We start from the raw sequence: 22,003 nt of genomic DNA, 5'->3' as shown, positions 1-22,003 counted from the left end.
GCAGGTAGGGGCAAGTGGAGGCACACTCTCCTGGACATGATCCCGGCGCCGCGGGGGTGGCTTCGGGCACGGGGCGTGCGCAGTTCCGCTGTCCCCAGGAGAGGCGCAGGTAGTCACGGGCGGACTCTGGGGAGAAAGAGAGTACCAAGGGCGGGGAGCGCCTGTCCCTTTGGGTCTGCCAGGAGCGCGAATAGGCAGAGGGTAATGATAGAAAGACAGCTGCCTCAGTCCAACCCAGAGCCCGGAACTACCATTCGGTCCCCATAGGAAACTAACTGCCGCCATTCCCCTCCCCCAGTCTGGCGGGTACCGCGAAAGAACGGTTTGAAGGAAGACGCATGCGCATGAAATTAAATTGTAAACCGCTGAGGCCCGATGTTCAATAATCGCGCAAGGCGCAGGCGCAAAAAAGCCTGGCGCGTTTATGCAGGTGGGAGGGGCTGAGCCACAAACGCTTGTGCATAATAACTTGCTGGCTGGAGATGGGCTGGCTCCTGAAAGTACGCATGCGTGTGAGCTCTGTGTGACGCAAGGGGGTGGTGCGGCCACCTGGATGCGCATGCGCAGAGCTTGTTCAAAGGGCCTTATTTAGGTTGCGCAGGCGCCCGCTGGCCATTTCTTTTCAGCCACGCTGAAGCCGTCCATTCCGGTGAGTGTTTGTTCGATTTTTGCCTCCCAGTGGCTGCTGAAGATGCTGTTTTTGCGAGGATTGCTTGTCCCTAGCCCTCCGTAGAGGCTGGCGGAGGGCCTTGGCAAGGCGCGGCCTGCCGCTTGGAGACAGGAATGGCTTGCGGAGCGGTAGCAGGGCCGCTGGGGCCTGCAGGCCGCGCCGACTCTATTGTGTGAGATGGAGGAGGCGGAGCGGAAGCGCGGCCGCCATTTCCCTGCCTCCACGCTGGCGCCAGGCCGGGCCCCCTGCGGTTTGGGTTTCGGGTAACTGGTGCCCAGGGCTGCACTGGCGGCCCGCTCGCTGGCCAAGGGGGACGTTGGGTGTCGGAGTCGTCAAGGTTGGGACGTGCGCACGGACTCGACTTTTATTGAGGCGCTGTGGACTCGGGGGGCGTCTCGCGGGCGGATTAACATTTCCTAGGTCTGATTTTTATTCCTGCTTTGTAGTCTCTTTCGACCGAGTACCCATTTGAGACAATGATGCTGGGTACCGAAGGCGGAGAGGGATTCGTGGTGAAGGTTCGGGGCTTGCCCTGGTCTTGCTCAGCTGACGAAGTGCAGCGTTTTTTTTCTGGTGAGTTTGAAGCGGAGGCGGGAGTTCGCAGCCCGGGTCTCTTTGCTGGAGGGCGGGCGGCGGGGCGGCCGGGCAGGGCCGGGCCCGCCGGGCCCGGCCCTGGGGCGCCCCCTGGTGGGGCGCGGGCATCAGCGGTTCCTGCTGGGCTGCTCGAGCCCGGGAGGCCGCTGTTACGCAATGGAAATTACAAAAGCCCCGCCTTCCGGCTCTCGGGGCTCTCTGGGGGGGAGTTCGCCTCTGGCGGGTTTTTTGTTTACTTTTAAGCAGTAGCTAATCCTTTGTGATTCACTTCGAAATGATAAATGAGTTTTCCTCCTCAATCTTAAGAAAATTGCCTAGTAGCTGGGCAAATAATAATAATGCTATTCAAAATCTTTTTAACTTTCAAATTTTGATACGGCCTAAAAAAGAGGCAAGTTCAATCGTCACTTCTTAATTGCAGAAACTTTCCTAACAAGATTTGGTAATCGAAGAGTTCATTTAGTTCTTGATCTGCCCAGGGAAGTTTACTTGCCTGTGTAGTTTTTTTTTTTCCTCTCCCGGTACATAGGTTTCCTGAATAATTTCTACCAAAATGTCCTTGTTCTCATTATTAGTGTAAGATTAGACTAATAAAGATTGATTTGGAAGAAATTACAGGTTTTGGAATGACACTTGTAGTATTGACTTACTATCTGAATTAAGCGTTGGTAACGGAAAACGACCTGTAAAACAAGAACCAAGTACACTGGAAGCCACCTTGCAAGGGGCAAGACTGGGTTTGGCTTCAGCTGTGGAACTTGGAGCATTTTAGCTTGGTAACATTGATCCCCTTTCAGGTGAGTATTGGACCTGCAATTTGGATTTGAAGGAGTTATGTTGCTAGTAATGTATTAAAGATCAAAGGCCCCAGGACCAAAACTTGAAACCGTATCCAGGAAATGCTTTAAAAAAACAGGGTCCAGACTTAATTTGTTGAAAAGTTACAAATGATGTTAATGGAGACATTTGGATAGAAAGAACTTACAGTCAAATTCGTTAAGTAACTGCTTTGAATAATGGGTTTCATTGAAGGATTGGGACTATCATCTAGGGAGTAAAGTTTGATCTGGAGAGGCTAACTGCTTAATTAGTGCAGAGACCCTAGGAGTTGGTAACTGCTTGGTTCTGGCAGGCTATGCTTTTGATCTGCTTTGTAGTGGGGGCATTGAATAGGCATTTCATCTGTATCACCCAGAGGTGGTTTTTAGTATTAAATTCTGTATTAACGGTTGTTTTCTTTCCAGACTGCAAAATTCAAAATGGGGCTCAAGGTATTCGTTTCATCTACACCAGAGAAGGCAGACCGAGTGGCGAGGCTTTTGTTGAACTTGAATCAGAAGATGAAGTCAAATTGGCCCTGAAAAAAGACAGAGAAACTATGGGACACAGATATGTTGAAGGTTTGATTTATGTTGCCCTAGTAACAGTAAATAAATATTACATAGAACTCTATCTTACCCCTTCTGAATTTTAGGTATTTGACCGCATGGAAATGGTCATCTAAGGGAGTTTGTGGCAGCTCTTCCTAGATTATCTAAAGACCCAGGAAGTCTGAACTGTGTTCTCTAATTTTCCAAAATTGACTAATTCTAAGCACCTCTTTCAGTATTCAAGTCAAACAACGTTGAAATGGATTGGGTGTTGAAGCATACTGGTCCAAATAGTCCTGACACGGCCAATGATGGCTTTGTGCGGCTTAGAGGACTCCCCTTTGGATGTAGCAAGGAAGAAATTGTTCAGTTCTTCTCAGGTATGTAGGCGTGTTTGTTGCTGAGCAGTGAGTTCCGGCTAGCTTCCTAAAAGTTGAGTAGTTTAGATATTTAAAGAGGTTATGAGTATATATGTATATATATGCAGATGAATAAATGTTTTCTTCTTCCTGGAGACCTTCAAATAATTTAAGCCCATCTTAAAGGTGGAAATTAAGTACTTCCAAAATGCTAACTTTGCCTATATTTAGTATTGTAGTTCAGAGTAGATCTTTGAGGATTGTCCTCAACAGCTTAACTACTTTCTTCACAATGCTGTTCAGCAAAGTACTTCAAGTTAAAGGTAAGATCCCTTAACATTAGATTAGTACGAGTTAGGCGGTTGTAATTTATGGCAGGTGTCTGTGTTGTAAGACACAGTATCTTTAACTTTCTATGCAGAAAAACTCTTAAGGAAGCAACTGGTTTAGCCAGGGAATTATAAACTTAGAGTCAGCCTAAGAGTAGGTTAAATGTATAATTTTAGTATCTAAAATATAGAAAGTGTTTTGAAATTGTTCTGGGCCTAAAGTATTTGAATGTTTTTATGCTGAAGAGCTGATAAAATTGCATGTTTAGCAGAGTGTTAGATCATATCTTATACTATTGATATTTATGATGTGATAAATTGGAATTAAGAACAAGAAATCCTTTCATGGTTTAGTGTAGTATGTATTAAAATTCTTTTAGATATGTATCAAGTCCTGTATTTTGCCAGAATTTTTGAAATCAAGTCTGTTTTGATTGTTTTGTCTAAATTGGTGAGAATTGAATGCTATCTGTCAACGTTAAATATGAACATAATTTCATATCTTCTAGGAAAGTGCTTTAAGCCCTTTTTGTAAGCTTGGGAATGTATCCACGGAAAGGATTTTTCATAGACGGAATTTCCAGAAGTGAATCATACTACTGTTAGAGCATAAGAGTGCATGATTGTGCTGTGTAGATCAGTTGTTTGTTGAAAGTTTAGATTGTATGTTTGTCAATGATATTACTTTAAGCATTGTTTCAATTTGTATATAAAATGTTTAAATGTGTAAATTTTTTTGTACTTGAAGTTCCACTAACTTAAACATTAAATTATAAAATAAGGTAAAAGGTGTGTTGAATTTAGTAAAACTGTTGTATTTAATGCTTGAAATTTTATTAAATCCTTGTATAATTCTCAACATTAAGTTGCATAGATAAGTGTTCATGATTGTTGAATTCTTAATGCATCCTGTGTCCGTCCAGCAAGTGTTTTCTTATATATCATACCATGGGATGTGTTAAGAATTGAGTTATACTTAGTAATAATGGAACTTCATATTACTGCAATGCATATTTAACGAGTACTTGTTGAAAACATACCGTTCACCTAAGTTAAAATTCTGGTTTATTTAAAGCTATAAGAAGAATCATTTCTGGGCTTGTGATGTTAATATTGCCCCCCTACTGGGGTTATTTGTCCTTGGGTTGAAGGGTTGGAAATCGTGCCAAATGGGATAACATTGCCGGTGGACTTCCAGGGGAGGAGTACGGGGGAGGCCTTCGTGCAGTTTGCTTCACAGGAAATAGCTGAAAAGGCTCTAAAGAAACACAAGGAAAGAATAGGGCACAGGTGGGGATGGATGGTTGGTTGGATTTGTCACTTTTCTTATGGTAAACAATTAAATCCATATTCTCTCTGCTTAGAAGGAGGAAATCTATTTCTAGTCCCAATTAATTGATGTTTGGCCACAGTTATCAAACTTTTCCTATGTCAAAGTCCCATAATGCATTTAGATTAAATTTTAGGTTTTGAAATTCTCAGTTAATTTGGTCTGCTTTACAATTTATAAGGTTTCTAAATAACCCTAATCGATGTAGTTGAGAGACTATGGCTTTAAAAAAAATGTAATGCAAACCTGGCTTTAGCTGTAATAACACCCACCTAGTAAATTAATATTACCATAAGAAAATGTGATACTTTCTGATCTTGTTTTTAAAGTTGAAATGCAACAAACTTTTTCTTGCTGTATAAATATTCTGCATATGTATTAATAAGCATAGCTTTCAAGAAATTGTCACAAAAGGTTTTATTCTCTCTGCTTGTGACTATTTTTCATTGAAGCATGCGCTTACCTATGCTGATTCCTACTAAAAGCATAGGCTGGGGTATTGGCGAAAGGAAATGTGTAGTGTGGGCTTTAGAAGGTTGGTGGAGGCTGGCTTTTTAGCCCACTTGCTATACATGCTGCCAAAGGATTTAAGACACATTTGAAAGTTGAGTGGAATTCTTTCCCTCCTAAGACAATTGACAGTAACTCCTCTCTTACCCCTAAGGTTGGGCTCTCTGCCTTAGAGGAGTGAGTTTTCTGTAAAGATTACATAAAATAATTGTACAATTGAGTGAATTTCTGGTCATTGCCTGTGCAAATAAGAAATCTGGCTTTAAATATTAGTCAGTTTCATGGCTATGACTACATTGTTTTCTTGTGTAATTAAATACCTGTATGATGTGAACTAATGTTTTTTCTCCCCTCCCCCTTCCCTTCCCTCGTGAACAATGCTTTAGGTATATCGAAATCTTTAAGAGCAGTCGAGCTGAAGTTAGAACTCACTATGACCCACCACGAAAGCTTATGGCCATGCAGCGGCCAGGTCCCTATGACAGGCCTGGGGCTGGCAGAGGGTATAACAGCATCGGCAGGGGAGCTGGCTTTGAAAGGATGAGGCGTGGTGCTTATGGTGGAGGTATGTGAGAATATGCAGGTGTCAGGAGAGTGGTTCTTTGTGTGTTTTCGTTTGATTGATTGTACTCTTTGTCTTTCAGGTTATGGAGGCTATGATGATTATAATGGCTATAATGATGGCTATGGATTTGGGTCAGATAGATTTGGAAGAGGTAAGGTAAGAATTGAATTTCTCAACTGAAGGATACTTACACACTTGTCCATCTAGACCTCAATTATTGTTTTTCAGGAATGTCTGACCACAGATACGGGGATGGTGGCTCTACTTTCCAGAGCACAACAGGACACTGTGTACACATGCGGGGATTACCTTACAGAGCCACTGAGAATGACATTTATAATGTAAGTGTAAGATGAACTCACAAGTTAGCTATTTCAGTATAGCAGTAAAAATTTAGTTCTTAGTCTGCTTAAGTGAAACTGTTAGTTTTTTGGTAACATTCGAAAGTTGACTGGATTCTCTGAAATACCTTGTATTTAGTTTTTTTCACCGCTCAACCCTGTGAGAGTACATATTGAAATTGGTCCTGATGGCAGAGTAACTGGTGAAGCAGATGTTGAGTTTGCAACTCATGAAGATGCTGTGGCAGCTATGTCGAAAGACAAAGCAAACATGCGTAAGTGATTTAAGTATCTTGGGGACTCTACACAGGTGTGGTGGTTGTGTGACTAACATTTGTGATAGAGAAATAGGGTGTATGAAAAATTCACTGATAATAGGTGAGCTCTTCGATGTGTTAAAAAGTTTTAGGTTTTTAAAATTAGTGTGAAGGATTTATGAACATTGATTTAAAGTATATTCTTAATTAAAGCAATGTAGGGGAACCTTTAAAACGAAAGGCTAGTTTTTGAAAGCTATATACGTAGCTCAAGTAAACTACTTGAGAGAAGCAGCTAGACTACTAGACTTCCCAAAAGAGTATTTCAAGTTCACCAATCTACTTGTTTTAAGACCTTTGCTTGTTTTCTTTCACCAACGCACTTTCAAACTTTTTTTCTCTCATTTCAGAACACAGATATGTAGAGCTCTTCTTGAATTCTACAGCAGGAGCAAGCGGTGGTGCTTACGGTAGCCAAATGCTAGGAGGCATGGGTTTGTGTAAATATCACTTTAGTGTCCTTTTTTTAAGCTAACCTTGTATACCTTTTCTCTCATTTCAGAACACAGATATGTAGAACTCTTCTTGAATTCTACAGCAGGAGCAAGCGGTGGTGCTTATGGTAGCCAAATGATGGGAGGCATGGGCTTGTGTAAATATCGTTAGTTTTTTTAAAAACCAAAACATTTATATCTATAAGTCGAATATGTAAGTTATTTAATGAGTTTAGCATAATTAAGGCAAAGGAAGTTTGGATTTGAATTTTATCTGGCTTAAATTCTTGTGAGTTACATAAAGCTTAGACTAGATAATTTTTAAGTAGTTTTGGGGGAGGGCGTTACAGAAAGAAACTAGTTGAATTGTCTGTAAAGTATAAGTCTAAAATTAATATTTAGTAAAGAGCACAGAATCGAAATAACAAATTTCTGGGTATAATTTGGTGGGCATAATCAGGTGTTCAGCGAGAACCCATGTATTGACATAGCCTTAATATATCATGGGGAACAACCCACTAAATCCAGTTAAGCAGTTTCATAAGGTCTCAAAATGCCTCTATGGAATCGTGGATTTAGTCCTGCTGATGTATACCTTTGGCCATTTCCTTTAAAAATGTTTGACTAGTTCAAGTGATGACTAGAAAGAGAGAGTGGTTGTAGAAAATAGGTTAAGGGTTATAGTAAGGTCAAGACTGGAAAATTATAGATTTTAGAGTTACAAGCCCGGTACCACCAGGTACCACATTACATAGGAAACAAGGTTCTAATGTTCTCTTAACTTAACAGCAAACCAGTCCAGTTACGGTGGCCCGGCCAGCCAGCAGCTGAGTGGTGGCTATGGAGGTGGCTATGGTGGCCAGAGCAGCATGAGCGGATATGGTAAGTGTGTTTTTAATATACTTGGAATAAATTTTAGATGGGTTTCTTTAGTTGGGAATATGCAGGCTCCTTTTTTAGTGAAATTGGGTTGTTAAAATGGATGCTTTTTGATTCTAATAGAATTTAATAGGTTAATTTTTCAGAACCAATGATTGGGTGGGGAAAGTGTTTTATAAATTATGAATAGTCATTGTTACAACTTGGAATAAGGTTGAGCTAGAATATATCTGCTTGCATTTATTTAAAACAGTACACTTTTTCTTGTTTAGCATTAAATCCATTTTAGATGGAGGGAGAATTTAAAATAATGGTGGTTGGGTTCAGGACTGTATTTAGTAGTTAACTTAGGATTGGTTTTATTTTTTCAATTGGTCTAAATGGTGATTTGGTATTATAGTCTTACCCTACAAAATCCTTTTGCAGACCAAGTTTTACAGGAAAACTCCAGTGATTTTCAATCAAACATTGCATAGGTAAATATTTTCTCAAAAAATATCAATTCCCCATAGCAAATACTGATATGTTTTGATAACATTTTTCTATAGCAGTCAATGGCTCTGACTTAACTCCATGGTGGCTGCCATTTTGGGTACAGTGAGTTGCCTTTAGCCCCACTTTGTCGTCTCACTTTCTGCCCACCATGAATAGGAAAAGCAAGAGACTGCCCCTGTGCTCCCTATTTATACATGCCATTTGATGGACACATTGTGAATGCTTATGGTAAATTATTTTTAAAATGCCTTGTTTTAGCTTTTAAAAACAAAGTAATTTTGCAATTTTTGAAAAACACTAGTTTTCCTTTAAACTTAATTTTCCATGTTGATCTTGAAGCGTCCGCTTAAATGATAGCACAAGTCTGACAAGTTGGTACTGCAGAGAAAAGGGGTTAATTGAGACTTGTTTGGAGTCGGGAGTCCCCTTTCCCAAACATGCTTCTCGCCACTTGGACAGCAGCCGTTTGTACTCGTATACTTTTTAAATCTTTTTATTATGGAATGCTATATTTTTCTTGGCCTAACAATGTGAAACTTCTGACTTGTCAAATTGATCTCTTTGCAGGCAGCCAGGAAGCGGTGAGCAGCAGCTACTACAGCAGCGAGAGCCGTGCCTCGGTGGGGGTGAATGGGATGGGGGGGGTGTCTGGCGTGTCTAGTATGAGTGCTGGGTGGGGGATGTAACTGACCCCGATCACTGACTCTTGGGCAGCATTTTTTTAAAAGAAAAAAAAAAAAACTTCAAGTTTAACAGTTTTGCAATACCAGCTTGTGATTTATGCTTACTCTCAGTGGAAATCAGGATTGTTTTAAAGACTTAAGGTTCAGTATTTTTGAACACAAACATTCATCTCGGATGTAATAGCTAAGTTGAGTAAACTAGAACTGTTAAACAATTTTTAGCTTTTCTCAAGTTAGTTCTATTGTAGGATGTACTTAAGCAGTAAGTGTATTTAGGTTAAAGCAGTTGAATTATGTTAAATGTTGCTCTTACATCACATTACATTGAACACTGTTTGGGTGCATGTTGAATAAGACATGCTTTTTTTGTAAAACTATAGGAGCTGTGTCTACAATTAAAAGTGAAACATTTGGCATGTTTGTTAATTCTAGTTTCATTTAATAACTTCTAAGGCACGTAAGTTTAAGCTTTTTTTTTTAAGTTAATGGGGAAATTTGAGACGCAATACCAATACTTTAGGATTTTGGTCTTGGTGTTTGTATGAAATTCTGAGGCCTTGATTTAAATCTTTACATTGTATTGTGATTTCCTTTTAGGTGTATTGCGCTAAGTGAAACTTGTCAAATAAACCTTTTAAAAATTGCACTTTGTCTTGTCTGTGCTTCAGTGTCACGTGGACTGTTTCTTGGTGCTCTATTCCTGCCTAGGGCATAGGTGACAGTGGCCCACGTGTCTGGCTGTGGCAGAGAGGCCGGCAGTTGAGGCTGTTGTAGATGTCTTCAGACTTTCCTCCGGTACGACTGAAGGTAAACAGCACTGGGGCCATGTGGAAGAGGCCGGGTGTCTGGTCTGGCTGCACAGGCCACAGTCTCTGTACAGCCTTTGACTTGCTAAGTACTTGCACAAAGCAGAGGTGGAAGTTCCCTCACTGCATGCTCTGCATGTCCATGGAGGCCTCCAGGCATGACTGAGGAGGAGGTGCCAGAGGCAAGGGGTGGTGGGAGCCACCCTTCCCATTCGCATGGCATTTTGTTTATATGAGGCCTATTTTAGGAGCCAGCTCATAGAAGCCTTTCAAGTTGAGGTTTGAATAATAATCTTAAATATCACGTCCACTTAAATTCATTTCTTATAAAGTTTTTAAGGTAAACTACTATGCATTTGAGAGTAAAAGTGACTAGTTTAAATCAGTAATAGAGATCTATTTGTTTTGGCAGATTAAAACTCACATTTGACATTTGCTGTGAAATAACGCTGGCGTTAGGAAGTTGAAGGTGTAGTTGCAGAAAGCCCTTCAGTAGCTAGTTAAACTGCAGTTGGGAAGCTGCCATTCATTCCTCCACTCAAGGTAGCTGTATTGAGAGTAGAATCTGGAATTTGAGCTGCAGATACAGATAGGCCTGGACTGTTTGAAGTTCCATGTGTACATCTTACTGCTGTGATGGTGCCAAAGCGCTTCTCTCTGGGTGAGATTAATGGGGGCTGTATGATTACAGAGGCCCTGCAGACACTTACCTGTGCGTGCCCCCTGCTGGTGAGCACTGCTCTACACTGTCGGCTCTGGCTACAGAGCAGGTGGTACTTGGAGTGCACCATGCTGCTTCTCCAGCAGGTTGAAAGTAATTTTCAAGAGCACAGTGTGAATGTGGTGGTGAGCTACATGGTAGTGGTACTGCACCCCTGCCCCCCCGCTAGATCTTGGCCGAGTTACTCATCTGGATCGGAGGTGCCTGGTGTTAGCAAGTTCAGGGATCCCTTCTGAATCCTTCAAGTAACTTATTTTATATAAGGGACATTTTTGTTGGAAAACATGGAAGAGAAAAACTAGTAAGGCTGATGAGCTAATTCAGAACCATTTAGGTTTTGAAAAGCAGCTTAGAAACCTCGTGCTCTATGGACCAGCATCTCTACCTGTGAGTATGTTAGAAATGACTGGATTCTTCCCTCTTACCTGCATTTTAATACAAAGCTCCCTCTCTGCCCCCAGGTAACCAACTTAAACTTGAGAAGCACTGCCTTAGACCAACTGTTCCTCTGGGAAAGAGGGGTTAGGGAGGTTACCAGACTAGAATATTTGATGTCTGAGTAGAAAGTTTCCTCCTATGCAGTCAAATATTGGCAACTTGCACAAAGACTGCAAGAAATGCTTGTTGGACATTTGGGGATGGGGTAGGAGGTGAAGTTGGGAGAAAATGGGTGTGATAGAGGGAAGAGCAGCAGTATGGCAGGTGATGGGGACGTCATACTGAGCTGTCAGAACAACCAGAAGTAGGAAGGTGTCACTTTGCTTTTGTATGTACAGATGAGAGCTAAGGTGCAGAAGTGACTTGCTTAAGGGAACCCCCCAGGAAGCTGGAGTCCAAATGGAGTGCCTTGAAGACATAGGTGTATCTGATGCCAGATGGGTTGGGGTCGTGTAGCAGTATGTAAATTATTTGGGAAAAATTGGGCTCCCTTGCACCCCCCACCAGGGTTAGAAAACCTGCAGCTTGCAGGGCACGTGGCTTTGGAGCATGGATTGGGGAGGCTGGCTGCACCAGATCTTGGTAGCTAATCTCAGGGGACTGCCTATGTCTCCTGTGTCCAGGGGAGAGCAGCAGGTGGGGAACCTGAGCCTTCTGTAGGGAGTGCCTGCCCGAGAAGGAAGAGGCCAGAGGACTGGTGGGAGGTAGGGATGGGTGGTGGGTTAGGGGTGAGTCCACTGAAGGGTAGACAAGGGCGGGTAGACTGATGAGTCTGGACAGCATCTCATTTCGGTTTTTTAAACTGAACATCCAGGGCTATCGACTCCCGTCTGGCAGTGAGCATGTGCTCAGGTGGGGCTCCAGATGGAGAAGGCTCTGAGCCAGTTTTTAGTTCACAGAGAACACCTGTCCTAGCACTGCTTCTGAAATACAAACCACAGGTGCTTCCCCATAGGCATCCCCATCTGTCATCTATTACCAGTTCCCTAGTAGGTAAGGGGGCAATTTTTGAGCTTCAGTGATAGGTTTAAGGTTACTTTTCCCTGTGCCTGTTGAACATAATGGCCCAACTTGTCATTGGCTCACCTGGGCAGAGTATAACCTGTACCCCAGAACTCGCAGGCTCCTAGATTGCTCTGAGGTGTCCTCTAACACTATGAAGTTAATGCAAGCTCTGACATTTTCTGCACCAGAGTGAAAAATGACTTTATTGCAGGACCAATGATAGATCTTGATGAGGGTGTGAAATGGCACATCTTGACTCTGGAGCAGGGAAGGCACACTGGGCAGTGGCAGAGAGGATTGGATTACTCACTACACCAGTACGACTGCTGCCCAATAGGTTAATTCTTTGAAAAGTGAAAAATGATGGTAGCAAAACCACGAAGTTACACTTGACACTAAACCAGTAATGTAGCCAAGTGAGAAGGCCGTATCACTCCAGCTGATTCCTTAGGACTCTGAAAGAAAGGTGCACACCTCCGGTGGCCTGCAGTGTGTTTCAGAGTGCCAGCAGCAGGCCAAGGACCTTACCGTTCCCTTTGATTCTCTTGGGAAACAAGTATCCTGAGCCCCGATGAGTCTGGCACTGTCCCAAGGCCCTAGGAGCCAGTGGAGGAGCAGCGCTGCAGGAGCAGGGTGTGGCAACTGTCGCAAACACGCACGGGCTTGGGGTAGGAGGGTAGAGCCAGCTCATTGCTGGAACATGTGTTGCAGAAGATGTGGCCACAGTTTCTGCAGTGGTGCTAGAGGACAAAAAAGAGAGGACATGCCACACTCCTGGAGTCCCCACACCTACTCCAGATTTCCAACCCTTTCCCCAGAGGCATGTCCCAATTTGGAAGGAGTTCTAAACCTCTCGTTTCCATATTTATGTTCCTGTAAAATCCAGAGAGTGCACTTGCAGGATTAAAGTTATTAGACCTGACAGCCCAGGTTATCTTGTGGTTGCTGCGTTGGTGGTGCTGACCCACGGCTGCCTCACAGGCCCCTCTTGAGGGGGCATCTTGCTAGGTAAGCAGAGCTGCCACAAACCTGGCACCATGTATGGCCGATGCCAAGCCCAGGACCTTTGTGGCCTCTGCTCCTCCCTGCTCTGTGCATCACTCCTGCCAACTGGCCTGGCCCCATCCCCACTGGGCTAGTAGATAGACTATGGACTGGGCCAGTCAGGTGTGGGGACAGCCAGGCCTTGTGAACAGGGATGATTGCCAAGGCAGCCTCAGGAGGGCTGCTTCTAGTTCTGGTTAAAATTTGGGAGGTTTGCTTCCTCTTTTCTAGAGGCTTTTAATAGGCAAGTGAGAACATGTACCCACGTAGTAGGGGATGGGGTGGTGATGGTAGTGTGGCCCAATTTTGCTTAGGATCTGTACCCTGCCCCTGTCCTGCTCAATTGGTCAGTTAAGACCGTTAATCTTGGACCCAAGGCTGGGCCTGGGACTTTCTGTTCTTGGAACATTATGGCAGGCTACACAGGCAGAGGCAGATTCACAGGGAGCGAGTATCCCGCCCAGGTGGCTTGGGAGCTTTTGGTGCCACTTGGATGCCTGGCTGCTCCTAAGTCCTGATTTTGACTAACTTAGGCAGATTTTAGTCCTGTTGATGACAGAATTTTCAATGATAACATTTACCTGGGACAGTTGTGCACACAAGCAGCCCTAACTCCTAAAGAAATCTGCCAATCATTGAAAGGACTGGTGGGGACAAAGCCTATGACTGACTGGACAGATCCCTCTGAAAGGGGGCAGGCTGGGAGGAAGCTGTCTGCATGGGCCAGTGGGTGTGACCGTAGTGCGGTGGGCCTGGCCCCAAGGGTCCTTTAAGAGGGAGGTCCAGCGGGCACCAGTGGGGCTTTGGGTGGATGCAGGGGCCAGCCCACATACCTTCCTCCGAGAGATGGAGAACTCCTTCTCACACTGCTTACATTGTGTTGCTTCATCATCTTTCAGCCAAGTGTGGCCCTAGGAAAGAAGAACATCGATGGCTCTGTTCCCAATAGCTGCTGTCCCTCATAGCACCTGGATTCCTTTTGAAGGACTGCTTCTGGTGTGGCCTCAGGACCGAGCACAGCTAGAACTCAGGACTGCAGAGGGGCCCTGCCTTGTGGCTCTAGGCTCCCAGCTTCCACAACCTCCTGTTGGCCTAAGACTTGCCCACCCCCTTTCAGGAAACAGCTGAGATAACCAGAATCAGGGTCTGCTTGCAACCCCAATCCCTGGCTGAACATGGAGGGAAAAGGGCCAACCCTGTCAGTCCGACTAGGACAGTCTGGCACAGTAGTCCCTGCCGGGACAGGGCCATGTGCCTGGGAAGCTGCTGCCCACATGCACCAATGCCTCTGAGGCTCAGAGCAACGTGGGAGGCAGCTGAGGCTTTGAGAAAGGCTTGAGTCTCATGTGATTTCTGTCCTTTGGTGCTGTCAGCCGTCAGTGCAGGGACATACAGGCACCTCAGCAGTCACAATGAGCTTTCATGCTACAAGGGCTGGTAAAAGACACGTGGATGGTGATGCCAAGTCCAGGTGCTACCAGGTGCTGTTAGCCTTTGCTGCCTCTGACCTGCATGCACTCAGGAGGCGAGTCGTGAGTCACCTAGTGATTAGGTCTGGTGTTAGCAGGGGGCACCTCAGTTAAGTGGCTGTCAAGCACAGCCGTCACCACCCAGCTGAGGCCCCAGGGCTGAAGCTCCCACCACAGGTGGGTCTGTCTCTTCTCTGAACTGCCCTGGAGGGGGAGGTAGCTCGGGCTCCTTTTCCACTGTCCGCACCCTAGCAGCCCAGCTTTGCACCTGCACTGGGTCACCTGGTCCGCATGCTCCTTAAGTGGTGTGTAATTCTGCCCTCCTCCAAATGGTCCAGACACTTGCCCTGCTCAGGGCTTCAGTGGTGCCCATCGTTGGGAGAAAACCCAGGCGTATGCAGAGTGTCAGTGTGAGCTGACTGACACAAGGAGTGCTTCTTACGCTAATAACATGAACAATTCAGTACCTTCAGTGCCTTATTGACTTCCTTGATGTCTTCCATCTTCAGCTTTGACCTTAAAAAAAGTAGAGATCACTCATAGCAGTGAGAGGCTCTTTAACAAAGCAAACTCATAGCAACTGGCTTTGTGAGGGTACCAACTTCGAAGGAGTACAACCACCCAAGTTGTTTCCAAATGCTTTCTTTTTTCCTTTTTATAATCCCAGTCACCTCAACTTTCATTGGCTCATGTATGCTGAGGTCTGAAGCTGAGCCTGGGGACTGAATCTGGCCAAAAACAGACTGTTTAGCCTGTAAGGGTTGAAAATGACTTCGAAATTTTACATGGTGCTTGCTTTGGCAGCACATATGCTAAAATCAGTTTTTAAATGACTGCAATTATCTCTCAAAAGCCCAGGATTCTGGCTTCTTTGGGCAACCATTCCTGCATGTGACCTGCTTTGGGAGAGGGAGGTGTGATCTCCCCTCCCCTCATGACAGGAACTCAAATCTGCAGGGCTCTCTACCTGGCCCCTTTCCTGCTGACTGCTCCATCTAGAATACTGAGGTGCAGAGGCCATGGCCATTTATTCTTGCTCCATCTAGAATACGGAGGCACAGAGGCCATGGCCATTATTTGTTCTTGCTCCAACTTATTGCCCATATGCAACAAGACTGAACATGGTCTAAACTGGCAGAATTAAACCCGATAAAATGAAACTATTTGTAATTTGAGAATGGTCTGAGGCCTTTCCTAAAAGCTGAGATTAGCCTAAACTGTCATTGGATTAGCTTAATCTAAGGGTCAAAGCATCAGGGCTCAGACACAGGCTCGACTTCTGGGGAGGACTTAGGAAACCCAGCATCAGGGAAACCGTGGGGCCTTCAGAAATGAACTCAGGAGCCCCTTCCTTTCCTCCTTTCCTTTCTCTCCACCCCTGCCACAACTTGCCACAGACCAAGGTCAAGATGGCAGCCTGAGCACACAAGGGCTTCCCTGGGCAACAACCTGGGAAAGAACCCGGATGTTTCTGCAACGACCGGGCAGCTGTGTCTGTACTGGGTAGGGGTCTGAGGGCAGGCCTTCCCTTCTGTTTCCGGGTGTGGGCTCACGAGGAAGAGGGGAGACAGAACCAAGGCTGGCTGGGGAGCATTTGGCAATTGGTGAGGCAGTAGCAGCAGGGTCCTTTTCCAGACCAGGGCCCACCCATGTTTCTGAGGCCTGTGGCCCCAGGATAGGGTGCTCTTTGACTGCTCGCCAGCTGTGTGACATGGAGCGGACAAGCAGGAGAGAAAATAGCACTACCCACGTAAGAAGGGGATGTGCACCAGGCCACAGCAGACCATGCCCAGGTGTTCCTCTGTCTGAACAGCACCACAAACCCCAGGAGCTGGCTGTATAGCAGCCTCCATGCATGGTGCTCGTTTAGTCTCAGACACCCCAGAGCTGGCATTGCCCACTTTCCAGGAGCCCCTCAAGCTGGAGACGGGCAAGTACCGGCCAGAAGAGACCAGTGCAGGGCCTTTGGAAGGGATGGGTCAGCAGTCCTGAGCTGGTCTAGAAGGACATGGGGAGGGGGACAGGGTCTTCAGCTCACATTCCCACCAAGCCCTCACTCATCTTATCGATCTGTCCAGGGACCCCTTCCCTCACCCAGACCACTGCTTTGTCTAGACACCCACCTTTCCAGACTGAGAAAGACCCCATGGTTTGTGCCCATGTGTCCTCTCTATTGTGCTTACAGTGAATTCCCATGTTAGTCCCCACCTCTGGGCCTTTCTGGTCACAGGTCTATAGCGCTGTGCTGGTCACGAGACTCCCATCTCTTTGGTTACCATACTTGTGCCAGGACTCGGGAGCGGTGAGTTGACCTGGGGTCTGGGAGCGATAGAATAAGAGGAACTTTGTTCCTCTCAGAGACGGCCCTGCTGGATGCCATCCTGCCCTAGTGAGGGCTAGGCTCACCTGTCAGGTAAGCAACAGATGGAAGAGCCAAGGTGGGAGGCAGAGACTGATTCTGGATGGCTGTTTTTGCTTAAGTCAGTTTGAGTTGGCTTTCTATCATCTGCAACTAACCAAGAGTTCTGACAAAGGAGACAAAGCCGCTCACTGGGTTTGGAAATGCAATAACCACACAAATGGACAAATTGTACAACCTGTCGTGTGACCTATCAGGCTGTGCTGGCAGGGCTGGGACACCAGGGAGAACTGTCCCAGGGTCTGTGCTCCCTCAGCACTACCTGGCGGAGAGACATGGGGGTACAGCGTATGAGCCTCAACGCTCGACTCGCAGTGCTCCCTGTGGTTGACTGCAGGCTGAACGAGCGAGCCTCAGCTCCTATCTGGTTCCCTTAGGACCTACACACTGAGCTAGTGAACATGAGGGTTCCAGTCACTAGAAAAGGTTATTAATGAAATAATTAAATCAGCACTGTCTCTGAGGCCTGGCTTCCTGAGGGGTGTCACCCTTGAATAGCTGGCAAGCCTCCCTTTCTGACTCTCCCTCCTCTGATAGCAGGAAACAGGTGTAGGGCTCGAGCATGTGGTGGGCAGGCTGGTGTGACTCTTCATGGGGTGGGAGCAGGTTCTTACTGGCTGAGATGCAGTCCCATTTCCTGGAGGGCTTGCTCCTGCTCGTCACAAACCTTCTGTAACTCTGCCTTCTCGTCCTGGAGCTCCCGTAGCTCCTACAATGAACAAACCACATGATTGACAAAGTCCTTTTTTATAAGGTTTAGCAATCACAGCGACAAGTAGGTCAGAATATTTTCTAGGAGCAAAAGGTAGTTTTGTTGTGTTAACTTCTTTCAAGGGTTCTCCAGAATGAGTGACAGGGAGGTGAGCAGCTCTGCAGCAGGGACGGAGATGTGGGAAGGAAGTGGCTGTGTTCACCAGGCATATCCAGAACAGTCCCCCTCACAGGGCAAACAAAGCTTTGTCTGAATTTCTATTAAAAGATTAAAAAAAAAATACATACAACTACCTCAAAAAATACACAGATGGAGCTTGGCAAAATCATATGAAGCTTACATCAGTAAAGAGCTGGTTTACTGAATAAACTCTTTGCAAGGAGCTGGTCACAGTTCTTGAGAATGGATGAGCAAGACTGATGGAGGCCAAGATCTGGGGTCTCACCATGGCCAGAGTGTGGCAAGACCCGGAGGCGAGACCCTGTGTATGAGCCATGCGCTTGGGGAGCAAGGCTCGCGAGGGGATGACAATGTTGATGTGTGTAATCTGGGGCCGGTATGCCTGCAAGGCACAGGCTGATGAGGCCCAAGACGAAGAGCAGAATGGCAAGTTGGGTCCAGGGCTGACCGTGGGCAGCGGTGGGGTTCACTCGGGCACACGGCACCAAGACAGACCGGTGATGTTAGACACGTCACTTTATTTTTGTGCATGTGGTGAAGAGAGGGTGCGGAATTCAAACCTTAGGCCAAAGTATTTTGAAGCGGAATAAAGAGGGCCTGTTCCATGATGTGGCAGAACTTTCTAGAAGTCCTCTTCTGCCCTCTGTTTCCTCTCCTCCTCTCTCCAAGCCTGAGTGGCCCTTAGGTACCTGTCCCCTCCTTAGCGATCCCCACCCCTAGCAATCCCTAGGAGGCTCTCATGAGAGGCTCTAGGCACTTCTGCAACAGAAACTAAATCATGTGGGGGTACCCACTACCACTGTCCTAGCCCTAGTGATCCTCCTCCAGAGAAGGTGATGTGTGGGAAGCCACCTGCGGCTTGGCAGTCCCCTGAGCCTGGTACCAGTGCCACCCGGAAAAGCCATGGAGGCCAGAGGCATCCCTAACCCGCCACGCGGCAGCCTGCTGTAACCAGAACTGCCAGACTCCTCCTGCCTTCTGGGGAGACGCTTGGTGATTTTATAGTCTGGGAAGAACTGCAGACTGACTGGATTTCATGGGAGGTACCCCTCCACAACCAGATGACAATGCCATGGTGGCACCCCCACATCCTTGCTCTCTGTAGCTTCACCCAGGATCTAGGACACACCTTTAGATGAGGCAAGGCCTCCAGAGGGGCAAAGTGCCTCTGGGTCTACTCTAAGGGAGACTTAGGGCCCTGGTCCAGTCGGCTTCCCAGGGATGGCCCAGGACCAGGTGGGTCTTGGGACTCAGGATCCCTGGCCCTTGGCAGAGTGGTCGACCCACCTCAGGTGAAGGTCTGGCATTTGTGGACCATCTTTACCAGTTACTCCCAGTTTTCTCTCTCGCCAGCTCACTACCCGCTCTGCACACAAGTGCAGGTGATGGTCTTAAAGCGGAGTTCGTTCATAGCTCTGAAGGCCCCGGTCAGCTCTGTCTGCCCAAGGCCTCAGCCCCAGCGCCTCCTCCCTCTGCCCGACACCCTGCAGCCACGCTGCCTTCTTTCTGCGTCTCCACGACGACCGAGCCTTGCATGTCTTGGTGTGTCGGCCCCAATCTGCTGGGCTATGCCTTGCTCATCCTGTCAGTTTCAGCCTGCCACTCTCAGATCACTCCGCTGCACTGTAGGGACAGGCTATGAGGGTGCAGGGACAGCACTCCCAGGCCCCAAGCTGCTGGTGTTGGGGCCGAGTGTGCCGACAGGCTCTTGAGCAGAACTTCCTGGAGATGCTGAAAGCTCTTTTCCTCCCAAGGAGAGTCTGCCTCACCTTTTTTAATCCTTCCACTTGCTGCAGCTCTGTTCGGAGGAGGGACGAGGTGTCTTTCTCATGCTGCAGTTCTCGCTGCAGGGCCTGTCTTTGCTCTTTCTCAGATTTCAGCTCTTTCTCTAGGCTTGAGCTGTTTCCCAAAACAAATGTGAATGAGCCTTGATGAGACATTTCCCCGGAAAATTCACAACCCAGTTCACTGCCCAGGAAATGGGGAAGTCATGGGATTCTGAGGTGCCACGTGGGCCTCCAGGCCCTTCAACAAAGCATGGAAACAGGGCCCCCTCTCCCCAGGGTCCCCTGCGGCTCTGTAAGGAAGACCAGGGACATGTGGGAGAAGGCAAGTGGCACACCTGGCCGGTCAGCGATGGAGAGAAAGGAGTGAGCTCTCACACACCCGAGCACATGCATAACTCGCCAGAGAGGAGGGGACAAAGCGCACAATGCTTATGCTGCCTTCCCTCTCAGAGTGAGCTGACCAGGAAGGAGACCAGGAGACAGGGTGGGAACCGAGGGTCAGGAGTGCACCTCAACTGAGCAGCCCTGGGGACAGTCCCGAACCCTTTGGGGCCGGTGCTCTGTTGGCTCTGTCACTTTCACTAAGAGCACACGCTCCACCCCACCCCGGCCTTGGCTCAGGACATGTGGGCTGGTGCCTTACCAGTGCCCATGTGCCTGGGACAGCTCCCGCTGAAGCTCATGGCTCCTGCCGCCCAGCTCCCGCTGCAGCTCGTGGCTCCGTGCCTCAGCGCCCTGCCTCGCCCTCTCTGAGTGCTGCACCCTGGGCCAGATGGCAGAGCTTCGTAAGGCAAGACTAAGGCAGGAGTTTCTCATATTCATGCTGGCTTGAGATTTTCCTTTAAGTCCACAGTAAAACTGGCTCATGTATGTGTGTAGTCCATGAGTTTTAATCACCACGGCTACAAGGACAGCGTGGTCACCCCAGGACACTCCCTGGTGCTGCCCCCAGAAGCCACACGCTTTTGCCACCCCTGATCCCTGGTAACTGCTGACACCATGGCTTTGTCTTTTCTAGAATGTTGTGGAAATGGAATTATACTTCATACAACCTTTGAGACTTCTTTCTCTCAGCATAATAAATTTGAGATCAATCCACGTGTTTGTGTGTAGCGGTGGTTCACTCCTTCTATAGCTGAGCGCTACTTCAGTGTACAGAGTTCCTGTTTGTTTATCTGCTTTTGCACTTTTGTAAAAAATCAGTTGCCCATGTTTGTGTGGGTCTCTTTCTAGACTCTATTCTGATCCGCTACTAATCTGATATTTAAATATGATAGTGACAAGGAGCTCACTGTAGAGTCCTGACTCCCTGACAGGTCAATGTGACACAGCAGCCCAAAGGCTGATTAAGTGACTACACGCTTAGGCAAGTGGGGAATCGAGCCCTCTTGCTGGGCAAGGCCACAGACCGAAGGTTAGCCATCCCAACCAATCTGTACTTTTGAGAGAGATTCTAAATCCCCAGGTCTAGAGAATGCTCACACATTCTGGGGATCACCTGATAGGGGGAGAGTGGTTACCTTTGTTCCATTTGTTTCATGCTGGACATAACCTGATTGATTTTTTCTTCAAGAGATGTGATGGTTTCATTCTTTTGCTGTAAACTGCTCTCTGCATCCTGCAAAAGCAAGGCAAGGGGGTAAGGCGCTGCGTTTCCCTCATGCCCAGTTAAGTAGGGTTTGGTACTTTCATAACACTTTCAAGAGTGTTTGGTTAATTGCTGTTCTTCCCCAGAGCCCTTGCCGGATCAAGGCTCTCAGCGCTACCAACAGAAAGAGCGGCAAAGAGGGAGGCAGCGAAGCTTTTGTTTCCTCTGAAGGTCCAGGCTCCTTTTCGAAAAGGACCTTTAGAGTTGGATCTGATTCAACTGGAGCTGTTCGCATGTGCCGGCACACTCGTGAGCTCATGTGATCCTGCAAGGCTCTCACCGTGGGGTTGTTAGCTCACTTCTCTGAACAAGAAGGGAGGTTCAAAAAGGGAAGGCACCTGGGTGAAGGTTTGTGTGCAAATGCAGGGGAAGCTGAGTCCATACCCAAGACCGTGTGACTTCCTGAGCCCAGGCTTTCAACCGTGGCACATTCTGAGTGCCCAGGACGGGACAAAAAAGCACTGTGTTCTGGGGTGTCTGCGGCTCTTAAAATAAAAGGGCACAGAAAGGCTGAAGACAGAAGCAAGTCCTAATAAATTCCTAGGAGATAATATACAGACTGTATTTTCTGACCTTAATGTAACAAAATCAGACATTAACGTTAAGATGTACTCAAATTCTATAAATCACTAAAAAGAAAAAAACTGCTACTGGAAACATGTCATGCCACTAACTAAAAGATAAAATCTTAATTTCAGAGATGCTAAAATGAAAACTGTACTTCTTAGATGAAATATTTTTGTCAAAATTTGAGGGCCACAGCTAAAGCAGTACTTGAAGGTAATTTTTAACTTAAAAAAATTGTTTTTTAAATAAAATGTATTATAATAATATCGGTTAATAACATTATATAATTTTCAGGTGTACAAGATTATAATTTGACATCTGTCTACTCTAT

The 22,003-nt window shown here is 46.5% G+C and overlaps 2 protein-coding genes across 10 annotated transcripts in view; one reads left to right on the top strand and one right to left on the bottom strand.

The window, feature by feature from the left end:
• Nucleotides 1–513: 513 nt before the first annotated feature.
• Nucleotides 514–9,522, top strand: HNRNPH1 (heterogeneous nuclear ribonucleoprotein H1). 6 transcript variants are annotated; one of them, XM_023537733.1, is made up of 14 exons: nucleotides 514–649; nucleotides 1,117–1,243; nucleotides 2,509–2,664; nucleotides 2,871–3,014; nucleotides 4,474–4,612; nucleotides 5,549–5,727; nucleotides 5,807–5,878; nucleotides 5,935–6,068; nucleotides 6,208–6,343; nucleotides 6,736–6,795; nucleotides 6,888–6,947; nucleotides 7,609–7,701; nucleotides 8,125–8,174; nucleotides 8,761–9,522. In XM_023537733.1, exons 2-13 carry the CDS (start codon nucleotides 1,147–1,149, stop codon nucleotides 8,172–8,174), a joined length of 1,320 nt encoding a protein of 439 aa, XP_023393501.1. In that variant the 5' UTR covers nucleotides 514–649; nucleotides 1,117–1,146; the 3' UTR covers nucleotides 8,761–9,522. The 6 variants fall into 6 exon arrangements, with proteins under 6 accessions (XP_023393501.1, XP_011370268.1, XP_011370266.1 ...); XM_011371966.2 differs by having other exon boundaries at nucleotides 6,888–6,977; XM_011371964.2 differs by lacking the exon at nucleotides 8,125–8,174.
• A 2,499-nt stretch (nucleotides 9,523–12,021) lies between these two features.
• RUFY1 (RUN and FYVE domain containing 1) overlaps nucleotides 12,022–22,003 on the bottom strand; it is a 44,988-nt gene continuing 35,006 nt past the window's right edge. For 2 of the 4 annotated variants that reach the window (XM_011371959.2, XM_011371960.2), the window contains exons 12-18: nucleotides 20,978–21,075; nucleotides 20,101–20,220; nucleotides 19,440–19,569; nucleotides 17,393–17,487; nucleotides 14,827–14,875; nucleotides 13,724–13,801; nucleotides 12,029–12,586 (exon numbers count right to left, since the gene is read on the bottom strand). In XM_011371959.2, the coding sequence (XP_011370261.1) occupies nucleotides 12,443–12,586; nucleotides 13,724–13,801; nucleotides 14,827–14,875; nucleotides 17,393–17,487; nucleotides 19,440–19,569; nucleotides 20,101–20,220; nucleotides 20,978–21,075 (714 nt within the window). In that variant the 3' untranslated portion in view covers nucleotides 12,029–12,442. Of the gene's footprint in view, nucleotides 12,587–13,723; nucleotides 13,802–14,826; nucleotides 14,876–17,392; nucleotides 17,488–19,439; nucleotides 19,570–20,100; nucleotides 20,221–20,977; nucleotides 21,076–22,003 lie in introns of all 4 variants that reach the window. The other 2 variants (XM_023537732.1, XM_011371958.2) reach the window with 2 other exon arrangements.

This window comes from Pteropus vampyrus, unplaced genomic scaffold, assembly GCF_000151845.1.
Source record: "Pteropus vampyrus isolate Shadow unplaced genomic scaffold, Pvam_2.0 Scaffold197, whole genome shotgun sequence".
Taxonomy (NCBI): domain Eukaryota; kingdom Metazoa; phylum Chordata; class Mammalia; order Chiroptera; family Pteropodidae; genus Pteropus; species Pteropus vampyrus.
The sequence above is the reverse complement of the archived record's forward strand: the minus strand, read 5'-3'. Positions and strand labels throughout refer to the sequence as shown.